We start from the raw sequence: 13,023 nt of genomic DNA, 5'->3' as shown, positions 1-13,023 counted from the left end.
CTTTAAATATACTTGGCCTGCACAGCTGTCTTTGGCAATGAATTCCACCGATTCACCACCCTCTGGCTAAAGAAATTCCTCTCTGTTCTAAAAGGAGGTCCTTGAACTATGAGGCTGTACTTTCTAGTCCTAGACTCCTCCACTATAGGGAACATCCTTTCCACGTTCACTCTGTCTGTGCCCTCTGGTCCTAGACTCCTCCACTATAGGGAACATCCTTTCCACGTTCACTCTGTCTGTGCCCTCTGGTCCTAGACTCCCCCACTATAGGAAATATCCTCTCCACATCCACTCTATCTGTGCCCTCTGGTCCTAGACTCCCCCACTATAGGAAACATCCTCTCCACATCCACTCTATCTGTGTCCTCTGGTCCTAGACTCCCCCACTATAGGAAACATCCTCTCCACATTCACTCTATCTGTGCCCTCTGGTCCTAGACTCCCCCACTATAGGAAACATCCTCTCCACATCCACTCTATCTGTGCCCTCTGGTCCTAGACTCCACCACTATAGGAAACATCCTCTCCACATCCACTCTATCTGTGCCCTCTGGTCCTAGACTCCTCCACTATAGGGAACATCCTTTCCACGTTCACTCTGTCTAGGCCTTTCAATATTTGATAGGTTTCAACCACTTTTGTGTGTGTAGCTCAGAGAACACAGGGCTCCTATGCAATACATGAAAACCAAGTTCAATATTTGCTTTTGTATCTTTTAATTTAAATGTCAAAGCCAATTTTTCTGAGAATATTTCTTTTCTTTATATACTACAGCTTTGAGGCAAAATATCAGGCACTGGACTTCCCTTAATATTTGATTAATGTAATAGATCTCTTCTATAAATAGAAGTTATTCGCCAACTCCTAAAGCAAACTAAAATAAATTGCAATTTCAATGTTTCTTATCACATTACATCCTGGTTGTAATGCTGAGGTTTTATAAGGCATTGGTCAGACTGCACTTGGAGAATTGTGAGCAGTTTTGAGATCCTTATCTAAGAAAAGATGTGCTGTCATTGGAGATGAGGTTCACGAGAATGATTCCAGGAATGAAAGGGTTAACATATGAGGAGCAACACACACAAAATGCTGGAGGAACTCAGCAGGCCAGGCAACATCAATGGGAAAAAAAGTACAGTCGATGTTTTGGGCCGAGACCCTTTGCAGGAATGGAGAAAAAAAAGATGAGGAGCAAATTTAAAAGATGGAGGAGGGGAGAGAGAACAACCAGGTGATAGGTGAAACCGGGAGTGGGAGGGATGAAGTAAAGAACTGTGAAGTTGGTTGGTGAAAGATATACATGGCAGGAGAAGGGGGTATCTAATAGGTGAGAACAGAAGGCTTTATTGTGAACAAAGCAGATGAGCTTAGAGTGTGGATCAGTACTTGGAGATGTGATGTGGTGGCCATTACAGAGACTTGGATAGCTCAGGGACAGGATTGGTTACTTCAAGTACCGGGTTTTAGATGTTTCAGGAAGGACAGGGAGGGAGGCAAGTGAGGTGGGGGCATGACACTGTTGATCAGAGATAGTGTCACGGCTGCAGAAAAGGTGGACACCATGGAGGGATTGTCTACGGAGTCTCTGTGGGTGGAGGTTAGGAACAGGAAGGGATCAATAACTTTACTGGGTGTTTTTTATAGTCCACCCAATAGTAACAGGGATATCGAGGAGCAGATAGGGAAACAGATCCTGGAAAGGTGTAATAATAACAGAGTTGTCATGGTGGGAGAGTATAATTTCCCAAATATCGATTGGCATCTCCCTAGAGCAAGGGGTTTAGATGGGGTGGAGTTTGTTAGGTGTGTTCAGGAAGGTTTCCTGACACAATTTGTAGATAAGCCAACAAGAGGAGAGGCTGTACTTGATTTGGTATTGGGAAATGAATCTGATCAGATGTCAGATCTCTCGGTGGGAGAGCATTTTGGAGATAGTGATCATAATTCTATCTCCTTTACAATAGCATTGGAGAGGGATAGGAACAGACAAGTTAGAAAAGCGTTTAATTGGAGTAAGGGGAATTATGAGGCTATCAGGCAGGAAAATGGAGGCTTAAATTGGAAACAGATGTTCTCAGGGAAAGGTACGGAAGAAATGTGGCAAATATTCAGAGGATATTTGTGTAGAGTTCTGTACAGGTACGTTCCAATGAGACAGGGAAGTTATGGTAGGGTACAGGAACTGTGGTGTACAAAGGCTGTAATAAATCTAGTCAAGAAGAAAAGAAAAGCTTACAAAAGGTTCAGAGAGCTAGGTAATGTTAGAGATCTAGAAGATTATAAGGCTAATAGGAAGGAGCTTAAGAAGGAAATTAGGAGAGCCAGTAGGGGCCATAAGAAGGCCTTGGTGGGCAGAATTAAGGAAAACCTCAAGGCATTCTACAAGTAGGTGAAGAGCAAGAGGATAAGATGTGAAAGAATAGGACCTATCAAGTGTGACAGTGGGAAAGTGTGTATGGAACCAAAGGAAATAGCAGAGGTACTTAATGAATACTTTATTCAGTATTCACTATGGAAAAGGATCTTGGTGGTTGTAGTGATGATTTGCAGCAGACTGAAAAGCTTGAGCATGTAGATATTAAGAAAGAGGATGTGCTAGAGCTTTTGGAAAGCATCAAGTTGGATAAGTCATCGGGACAGGACGAAATGTACCCCAGGCTACTGTGGGAGGCGAGGGAGGAGATTGCTGAGCCTCTGGTGATGATCTTTGCATTATCAATGGGGACGTGAGAGGTTCCGGAGGATTGGAGGGTTGTGAATGTTGTTCCTTTATTCAAGAAAGGGAGTAGATATAGCCCAGGAAATTATAGACCAGTGAGTCTTACTTCAGTGGTTGGTAAGTTGATGGAGAAGATCCTGTGAGGCAGGATTTATGAACATTTGGAGAGGTATAATATGATTAGGAATAGTCGGCATGGCTTTGTAAAGGGCAGGTCATGCCTTACGAGCCTGATTGAATTTTTTGAGGATGTGACTAAACACATTGATGAAGGAAGAGCTGTAGATGTAGTGTATATGGATTTCAGCAAGGCATTTGATAAGGTACCCCATGCAAGGCTTATTGAGAAAGTAAGGAGGCATGGGATCCAAGGGGATGTTGCTTTGTGGATCCAGAACTGGCTTGCCCACAGAAAGCAAAGAGTGGTTGTAGATGGGTCATATTCTGCATGGAGGTCAGTTACCAGTGGAGTGCCTCAGGGATCTGTTCTGGGACCCTTACTCTTTGTGATTTTATTAAATGCCCTGGATGAGGAAGTGGAGGGATGTTTTAGTAAGTTTGCTGATGACACAAAGGTTGGAGGTGTTGTGGATAGTGTGGAGGGCTGTCGGAGGTTACAGCGGGACATTGATAGGATGCTAAACTGGGCTGGGAAGTGGCAAATGGAGTTCAACCCAGATAAGTGTGAAGTGGTTCATTTTGGTAGATCACATATGATGGCAGAATATCGTATTAATGGTAAGAATCTTGGCAGTGTGGAGGATCAGAGGGATCTTGGGGTCCGAATCCATAGGACGCTCAAAGCAGCTGTGCAGGTTGACTCTGTGGTTAAGAAGGCATATAGTGTATTGGCTTACATCAATCATAGAATTGAATTTAGGAGCCGAGAGGTAATGTTGCACCTATATTGGATCCTGGTCAGACCCCACTTGGAGTACTGTGCTCAGTTCTGGTCACCTCACTACAGGAAGGATGTGGAAACCATAGAAAGGGTGCAGAGGAGATTTACAAGGATGTTGCCTGGATTGGGGAGCATGCCTTATGAAAATAGGTTGAGTGAACTTGGCCTTTTCTCCTTGGAGCGATGGAGGATGAGAGGTGACCTGATAGAGGTGTACAAGATGATAAGAGGCATTGATCGTGTGGATAGTCAGAGGCTTTTTCCCAGGCTGAAATGGTTGTCACAAGAGGACACAGGTTTAAGGTGCTGGAGAGTAGGTATAGAGGAGATGTCTGGGGTAAGTTTTTTACTCAGAGATTGGTGAGTGTGTGGTATGGGCTGCCAGCAACGGTGGTGGAGGTGGATACAATAGGGCCTTTTAAGAGGCACTTAGATAGGTACATGGAGCTTAGTAAAATAGAGGGCTATAGGTAGGCCTAGTCATTTCTAAGGTAAGGACATGTTCGGCACAACTTTCTGGGCCGAAGGGCCTGTATTGTGCTGTAGGTTTTCTATGTTTCTATATTTCTAGAAGGCCATGTCAGAAAGAAAAGGTGGGAGGAACACCAAAGGGAGGTGATGGGCAGGCAAGGAGATAAGGTGAGAGAGGGAAAAGGGGATGGGGAATGGTGAAGGTGGGGTGGGGGGGGGGGGCATTACCGAACTTTCGAGAAATTGATGTTCATGCCATCAGGTTGGAGGCTATCCAGATGGAATATAAAGCGTTGTTCCTCCAACCTGTATTGGCTTCATCTTGACAGTAGAGGATGCCATGCATTGACACGTTGGAATGGGAATGGGAAGTGGAATTAAAATGGATGGCCACTGGGAGATCCCACTTCTTCTGGCAGACAGAGTGTAGGTGCTCGGCGAAGCGGTCTCTCGATCTGCGTCGGGTCTCACTGATATACAACAGGTCACACCTGGAGCACCGTGTGCCATAGATGATCCCACCAGACTCACAGCTGAAGTGTCAGATCACCTGGAAGGACTGTTTGGGGCCCTGGATGGTAGTGAGGGAGGAGGTGTAAGGGCAGGTGTAGCAAGGATAAGTGCCAGGAGGGAGATCAGTGGGGAGGGATGAATGGACAAGGGAGTGATCTCTGCAGAAAGCATAAAGTGGGCAGGAGGGAAAGATGTGCTTCGTGGTGGGATCTTGTTGGAGATGGTGGAAGTTCCGGAGAATGATGTGCTGGACGCGGAGGCTGGTGGGATGATAGGTGAGGAGCTTATGATGGCTTTACTCACTGGAGTTTAGAAGAATGAGGGGGGGATCTCATTGAAACCTATCAAGTATTGAAAGGTCTGGATAGAGTGGACATTGAGAGGAATCTAGAACCAGAGGGCACAATCTCAGAATAGAGGGGCGTCCATTTAACTCAGAGATGAGGAGGAATTTCTTTAGCCAGAGGGTGGTGAGTTTCTGGAATTCGTTGCCACAGGCGGCTGTGGAGGCCAAGTCATGGAGTACATTTAAAGTGGGGGTTGATACTGTAGGTTCTTGATTAATCAAGGTGTCAAAAGTTATGGAGAGAAGGCAGGAGAATGGGTTTGAGAGGGATAATAAATCAGCCATGATGGAATGGCAGAAAATCTCAATGGACCAAATGGCTTAATCCAGCTCCTATGTCTTATGGTCTTATAGTATTTGCTTTTCTCTCTCTCAACTTGTACTGGCATCACTATGTTTATTACATTTAAAGATTAGCATTACATATCACATATACATCGAAAGGGCGCTGGGGTGGAGATACGTCTCTACCAAAGGAGGTGTAAGACACTCCTTCCCTCCGCTAGCCCGCGGGTCACCCTTGGGCAAGGTGTAGCACCTGCTTAGCCCCCGATCAGGGTCACGTGAAACTATGGGAGCAGGTGGGCAGTCGTATGAACAGCTGGTGAGCCGGTGCTTATCACAAGTCCTGGTTATGTGACCACTGACGCCAGGCAGACAATCTCTGAAGAGTATTGATAATGGCTGGGGTCACCCGTCTTGTAAAGACTCTGCCCAGAAGAAGACGATGGCAAACCACTTCTGTAGATAAAATTTGCCAAGAACAATCATGGTCATGGAAAGACCGTGATCGCCCATGTCATACAACTGGGCACATAATGATGACATTGAAATATTAAAATATACAGCGTAATGTGCTGTATGCATCATCAGCCAGCAGTTCAAGGATCTGCTGTGGGAAACCTGCAGGTATCGTTATGCTTCCGTTGCCAACATAGCATGCCCACAACTTACTAACCCATACGTCTTCGGAATGTGGGAGAAAACCAGCCCACACCGTCCTGGCAGGAACGTGCAATCTCCTTACTGTCAATGGTGGCAATGTTTTCTTTTGCATATCATTGTTTGTTCAGGTATAGCTTTTTTTGTATTTCTTTATTTTCAAGGTAATATATACATACTTTAGTGATGATAAATTTTAATTCTGACTTGTTTCTGGCTTTGAGAAAGTGATTCAGCTATTTAATACATGGCATTTCACAATGACTCTACTTGTCACCGGCAGGCAAGAAACATGTGTGAGTGATGATAAACCTGATTCTGATCTGGGTCTCTGTTGTGGACTGAGAATGGGAAGGGGGCAGGGAGAGGGGAGGGAGTGGGAAGCACCAGAGAGACATTCTGTAGTGAACAATAAACCAATTGTTTGGAATCAAACGACCTTGCCTGGTGTCTCAGGGCTGGGTATGTCTGCACCCCCCTCACCCCTGGCACTCCCTCTCTGCCACCTGTCCCACACCCCTGCCGTGACGCTCCATCCTCGCCATTCCCAACATCCTTTGCTCCTGCCAAATTTAAAAACCCGCTCTCTACTCCACGTTGACAAATGCAGTACTGTGTGCACCCAAGCAATACATATCTACCTAAGACTTTTGCACAGTATTGTGGCATGCCCACAGTGTTCAGCAGAATGACACAAACAACAGCAACAACAAACCAAAATCCTTTTCTATCCCATCCCCCCCCCCAACCTACACACACACAGAAGGGCCTCCAATTCCAGGACTGGCCATCTCGTGCCTCCAACTTTCAGACAGTAGCTCCACACTCGCAGACTTAAGGGCTTCGATTTTCAGTCTTCGACCTCCAGACTCATTGTCCTTATGGTTTTGACTTCCGGTCTTCGACCACCAGACCTGCTAACCTCTGGGCTTTGACTCGGACTCGCTGATCACATAACCTGCTGACTGACCTTGGCCCTCCAATCCTGTGACTCAGTGACCTCTGACTTACAACCTCAGGACTCGTTGACTTCGGGGATCAGCAGCCAGCGGGTCACATACCTCTGACTCCAGCACTCACCGACCTCAGTGATCGTCCGTCCTGGTTCTCAGGGCCCACAGGATCTTGGACATCCTTACTCGGGGATTATGGTCACTAACTTTGGAGCACTCTGACCTCTGGCTCCTTCCCCAAGCTCTTCATTTACAGCCCTCTCACTCCTCTCACTCTTGTACCTACTCCTCACCTGACCCCTAACTCCCTGTGTTGTCTCCAAAAACCATCCCTACAAGCCTAAGAAGCTAAGCCTGAGCCACGAACCCAATGGACAATGCAGCTCAGCACCATCTTGAATGCTTTGTGAAAATTTAATCACAATTTAACTTTAATCACATAGTTGATTCTGCCGCAAAACCACCATAAAGCCCTTCAGACTTCTATTTCCAGGTTTCAGCTGCCCTACCTCTGTGGTGTTGACATCACACCAATGGGAATCCGCAAACCACCCATTTCCGGTGGAACACTGGTCAATATCCAGGTTTTCCAGGTTGATGTCGATCCGAACCACACCCCTGAAAGAGAGAAAGGCAAATTCAAAGTTCTAAGCTTAAAGTTCAAAATAAATCTATTATCAAAATATGAATAGTACTGTGCAAAAGTCTTAGACACATATATATATAGCTAGAGTATTTGTCAACAGGTTGTACAATACTATCGGTATCATATTTTATGGTAGCACAGCGGTTTGCACAACTGCTTTACAGTGCCAGCGATCACTGATTGGAGTTCAATTCCCGCCAACGTTTGTTCTCCACCTGACCATGCAGATTTCCTCCCACATTCCTAAGACGTATAGGCTAGGGTTAGTGGGCACATTAACGTAGGCACTGCAAGCCCAGCCCAATGCTCGCTGATTTGCTTCGATGCAAACAATGCATGTTTTGGTGTGAATGTGGGGAATAAAGCTAATCTTTATCTTTAATTGGGAGACTTAACAACTCTGGCAAATGTCAAGTGAAGTGAAGCTCCCCTGATCAAATCACTGGTGCGCTTATGCATTGAAAATTACTCCGCATCACTGCTGAGGTGACACTGTGACCTATTTATTCAAAATCCTTGGGTTATTTATTCTCAGGGTCGGGTGAAACAGTTCTTGTTAAAAATAAAAGCAAAATAAAATTTGCATTGATATATAAAATATAGTTCAGAAGCTTAAGAAATACTAAATGCAAGCAACGTTCTCCCTTTTTTTTTTACAATTGCACAGACCGAGCATTGCTCTGAGCAGGAAATTTTTATCCACCCTGAAAAGTGCGTGACACTTTGAATGTTGTTTCTTGTAAAGCAGCACTGTGCAAAATTTTCAGGCACCCTAGCTATATGTATGTGCCCAAGACTATTGTACAGTACTGCTTTTGTCAATGTGGAGCAGAGAGGGAGTTTATAAATCTGGTGCAAGCAAAGGATGTTGGGAATGGTGTGGGACAGGCAACAGAGGAGGGGTGCCAGGGGTCAGGGGGTGCAGACACACCCAGTCCTGAGACACCAGGCAAGGTCATTTGATTCCAAACAATCGGTTTATTGATCATTACAGAATGTCTCTCTGATGCTTCCCACTCCCTCCCTTCTCCCCTCCCCTTTTCCCAACCATGATTCCCCTCTCCCTGCCCCCTTCCCACTCTCAGTCCACAATAGAGACCCAGATCAGAATCAGGTTTATCATCACTCGCATACGTCATGAAATTTGTTTATTTTGTGGTAGCAGTACAGTGAGCTACATAAAATTACTAAAGTACTAAGACTTTTACATAATACTGTACATCAAAACATCGAACCATCCAGTGAAGTGCTTCGTTTGTGTCAGTGACCACAATCCAAGGATGTGCTGCGAGTGTCATCACCTCTCCAGTGCCAAAATGCATGCCCACAACCACTAAAACTAACTGTAGATCTTCAGAATGTAGAAGGAAAGTGGAGCACCAACATGGTCACTGGGCAAATGTACAAACTCCTTACAGACAGCAGCATGAATTGAATTTGGGCCACTGATGCTGTAAAATGCTCCACTATTATGCTACTGTTCCCTATTAATTATAATCATATTCATAAGAATTAGGAACAGAATTAGGCCATTAGGCTGATTGAGTCTGCCCTGCCATTTAATCATGGTTGATTTATTATCCCTCTGGTGGAGGAGGCTCTGCGGGCCGAATGGCCTAATTCTTCTCCAGTGTCTTAAATTGCCTGCGTGACATAAGGCCATAAGACATAGGAGCAGAATTAGGCCTTTTGACCCATCGAGTCTGCTCCGCCATTCCATCATGGCTGATTTATTTTCCCTCTCAGCCCCAATCTCCTGCCTTTTCCACGTAACCTTTGACAGCCTGACTTAATCAAGAATCTATCAACCTCCACTTTAAATACACCCAATGACTCGGCCTCCACAGCCATCTGCAGCAATGAATTCCACAGATTCACCACCCTCTGGCTAAAGAAATTCCTCCTCACCTCCATTCTAAATAGATGTCCTTCTATTCTGAGACTGCGCTTTCTAGTCCTAGACTCCCCCACTACTGGAAACATCCTCTCCACATCCACTCTATCTGTGTCCTCTGGTCCTAGACTCCCCCTCTATGGGAAACATCCTCTCCACATCCACTCTATCTGTGTCCTCTGGTCCTAGACTACCCCACTATAGGAAACATCCTCTCCACATCCACTCTATCTGTGGTCCTAGACTCCCCCACTACTGGAAACATCCTCTCCACATCCACTCTATCTGTGTCCTCTGGTCCTAGACTCCCCCACTACTGGAAACATCCTCTCCACATCCACTTTATCTGTGTCCTCTGGTCCCAGACTCCCCCACTACTGGAAACATCCTCTCCACATCCACTCTATCTGTGCCCTCTGGTCCTAGACTCCCCCACAACTGGAAACATCCTCTCCACATCCACTCTATCTGTGCCCTCTGGTCCTAGACTCCCCCACTATAGGAAACATCCTCTCCACAACCACTCTATCTGTGTCCTCTGGTCCCAGACTCCCCTACTACTGGAAACATCCTCTCCACATCCACTCTATCTGTGTCCTCTGGTCCTAGACTCCCCCACTACTGGAAACATCCTCTCCACATCCACTCTATCTGTGCTCTCTGGTCCTAGACTCCCCCACTACTGGAAACATCCTCTCCACATCCACTCTATCTGTGCCCTCTGGTCCTAGACTCCCCCACTATAGGAAACATCCTCTCCACAACCACTCTATCTGTGTCCTCTGGTCCCAGACTCCCCTACTACTGGAAACATCCTCTCCACATCCACTCTATCTGTGCCTTCTGGTCCTAGACTCCCCCACTATAGGAAACATCCTCTCCACAACCACTCTATCTGTGTCCTCTGGTCCTAGACTCCCCCACTACTGGAAACATCCTCTCCACATCCACTCTATCTGTGTCCTCTGGTCCTAGACTCCCCCACTACTGGAAACATCCTCTCCACATCCACTTTATCTGTGTCCTCTGGTCCCAGACTCCCCCACTACTGGAAACATCCTCTCCACATCCACTTTATCTGTGCCCTCTGGTCCTAGACTCCCCCACTATAGGAAACATCCTCTCCACATCCACTCTATCTGTGTCCTCTGGTCCTAGACTCCCCCACTACTGGAAACATCCTCTCCTCATCCACTCTATCTGTGCCCTCTGGTCCTAGACTCCCCCACTATAGGAAACATCCTCTCCACATCCACTCTATCTGTGCCCTCTGGTCCTAGACTCCCCCACTACTGGAAACATCCTCTCCACATCCACTCTATCTGTGCCCTCTGGTCCTAGACTCCCCCACAACTGGAAACATCCTCTCTACATCCACTCTATCTGTGCCCTCTGGTCCTAGACTCCCCCACTATAGGAAACATCCTCTCCACAACCACTCTATCTGTGTCTTCTGGTCCCAGACTCCCCCACTATAGGAAACATCCTCTCCACAACCACTCTATCTGTGTCCTCTGGTCCTAGACTCCCCCACTACTGGAAACATCCTCTCCACATCCACTTTATCTGTGTCCTCTGGTCCCAGACTCCCCCACTACTGGAAACATCCTCTCCACATCCACTTTATCTGTGCCCTCTGGTCCTAGACTCCCCCAATATAGGAAACATCCTCTCCACAACCACTCTATCTGTGTCCTCTGGTCCTAGACTCCCCCACTACTGGAAACATCCTCTCCACATCCACTTTATCTGTGTCCTCTGGTCCCAGACTCCCCCACTACTGGAAACATCCTCTCCACATCCACTTTATCTGTGCCCTCTGGTCCTAGACTCCCCCAATATAGGAAACATCCTCTCCACAACCACTCTATCTGTGTCCTCTGGTCCTAGACTCCCCCACTACTGGAAACATCCTCTCCACATCCACTCTATCTGTGCCCTCTGGTCCTAGACTCCCCCACTATTGGAAACATCCTCTCCACATCCACTCTATCTGTGCCCTCTGGTCCTAGACTCCCCCACTATAGGAAACATCCTCTCCACAACCACTCTATCTGTGTCCTCTGGTCCTAGACTCCCCCACTACTGGAAACATCCTCTCCACATCCACTCTATCTGTGCCCTCTGGTCCTAGACTCCCCCACTATAGGAAACATCCTCTCCACAACCACTCTATCTGTGTCCTCTGGTCCCAGACTCCCCTACTACTGGAAACATCCTCTCCACATCCACTCTATCTGTGCCCTCTGGTCCTAGACTCCCCCACTATAGGAAACATCCTCTCCACAACCACTCTATCTGTGTCCTCTGGTCCTAGACTCCCCCACTACTGGAAACATCCTCTCCACATCCACTTTATCTGTGTCCTCTGGTCCCAGACTCCCCCACTACTGGAAACATCCACTCCACATCCACTTTATCTGTGCCCTCTGGTCCTAGACTCCCCCAATATAGGAAACATCCTCTCCACAACCACTCTATCTGTGTCCTCTGGTCCTAGACTCCCCCACTACTGGAAACATCCTCTCCACATCCACTCTATCTGTGCCCTCTGGTCCTAGACTCCCCCACTACTGGAAACATCCTCTCCACATTCACTCTATCTGTGCCCTCTGGTCCTAGACTCCCCCACTACTGGAAACATCCTCTCCACATCCACTCTATCTGTGCCCTCTGGTCCTAGACTCCCCCACAACTGGAAACATCCTCTCCACATCCACTCTATCTGTGCCCTCTGGTCCTAGACTCCCCCACTATAGGAAACATCCTCTCCACAACCACTCTATCTGTGTCCTCTGGTCCCAGACTCCCCTACTACTGGAAACATCCCCTCCACATCCACTCTATCTGTGCCCTCTGGTCCTAGACTCCCCCACTATAGGAAACATCCTCTCCACAACCACTCTATCTGTGTCCTCTGGTCCTAGACTCCCCCACTACTGGAAACATCCTCTCCACATCCACTTTATCTGTGTCCTCTGGTCCCAGACTCCCCCACTACTGGAAACATCCTCTCCACATCCACTTTATCTGTGCCCTCTGGTCCTAGACTCCCCCAATATAGGAAACATCCTCTCCACAACCACTCTATCTGTGTTCTCTGGTCCTAGACTCCCCCACTACTGGAAACATCCTCTCCACATCCACTTTATCTGTGTCCTCTGGCCCCAGACTCCCCCACTGTAGGAAACATCCTTTCCACATCCACTCTATCTGTGCCCTCTGGTCCTAGACTCCCCCACTACTGGAAACATCCTCTCCACATCCACTCTATCTGTGCCCTCTGGTCCTAGACTCCCCCACAACTGGAAACATCCTCTCCACATCCACTCTATCTGTGCCCTCTGGTCCTAGACTCCCCCACTATAGGAAACATCCTCTCCACAACCACTCTATCTGTGTCCTCTGGTCCCAGACTCCCCTACTACTGGAAACATCCTCTCCACATCCACTCTATCTGTGTCCTCTGGTCCTAGACTCCCCCACTACTGGAAACATCCTCTCCACATCCACTCTATCTGTGCCCTCTGGTCCTAGACTCCCCCACTACTGGAAACATCCTCTCCACATCCACTCTATCTGTGCCCTCTGGTCCTAGACTCCCCCACAACTGGAAACATCCTCTCCACATCCACTCT

At 47.2% G+C, this 13,023-nt stretch overlaps 1 protein-coding gene across 1 annotated transcript in view; it reads right to left on the bottom strand.

Annotated features, from left to right (window-relative positions):
- The window catches only part of LOC140741503 (uncharacterized), a 218,847-nt gene that overhangs the window by 128,008 nt on the left and 77,816 nt on the right, over nucleotides 1–13,023 (bottom strand). The window contains exon 2 of the mRNA XM_073071780.1: nucleotides 7,355–7,463. Within this exon, the coding sequence (XP_072927881.1) occupies nucleotides 7,355–7,463 (109 nt within the window). The remainder of the gene's footprint in view (nucleotides 1–7,354; nucleotides 7,464–13,023) is intronic.

The sequence above is a fragment of the Hemitrygon akajei genome, chromosome 18, assembly GCF_048418815.1.
Source record: "Hemitrygon akajei chromosome 18, sHemAka1.3, whole genome shotgun sequence".
Lineage (NCBI taxonomy): Eukaryota > Metazoa > Chordata > Chondrichthyes > Myliobatiformes > Dasyatidae > Hemitrygon > Hemitrygon akajei.
The sequence above is the reverse complement of the archived record's forward strand: the minus strand, read 5'-3'. Positions and strand labels throughout refer to the sequence as shown.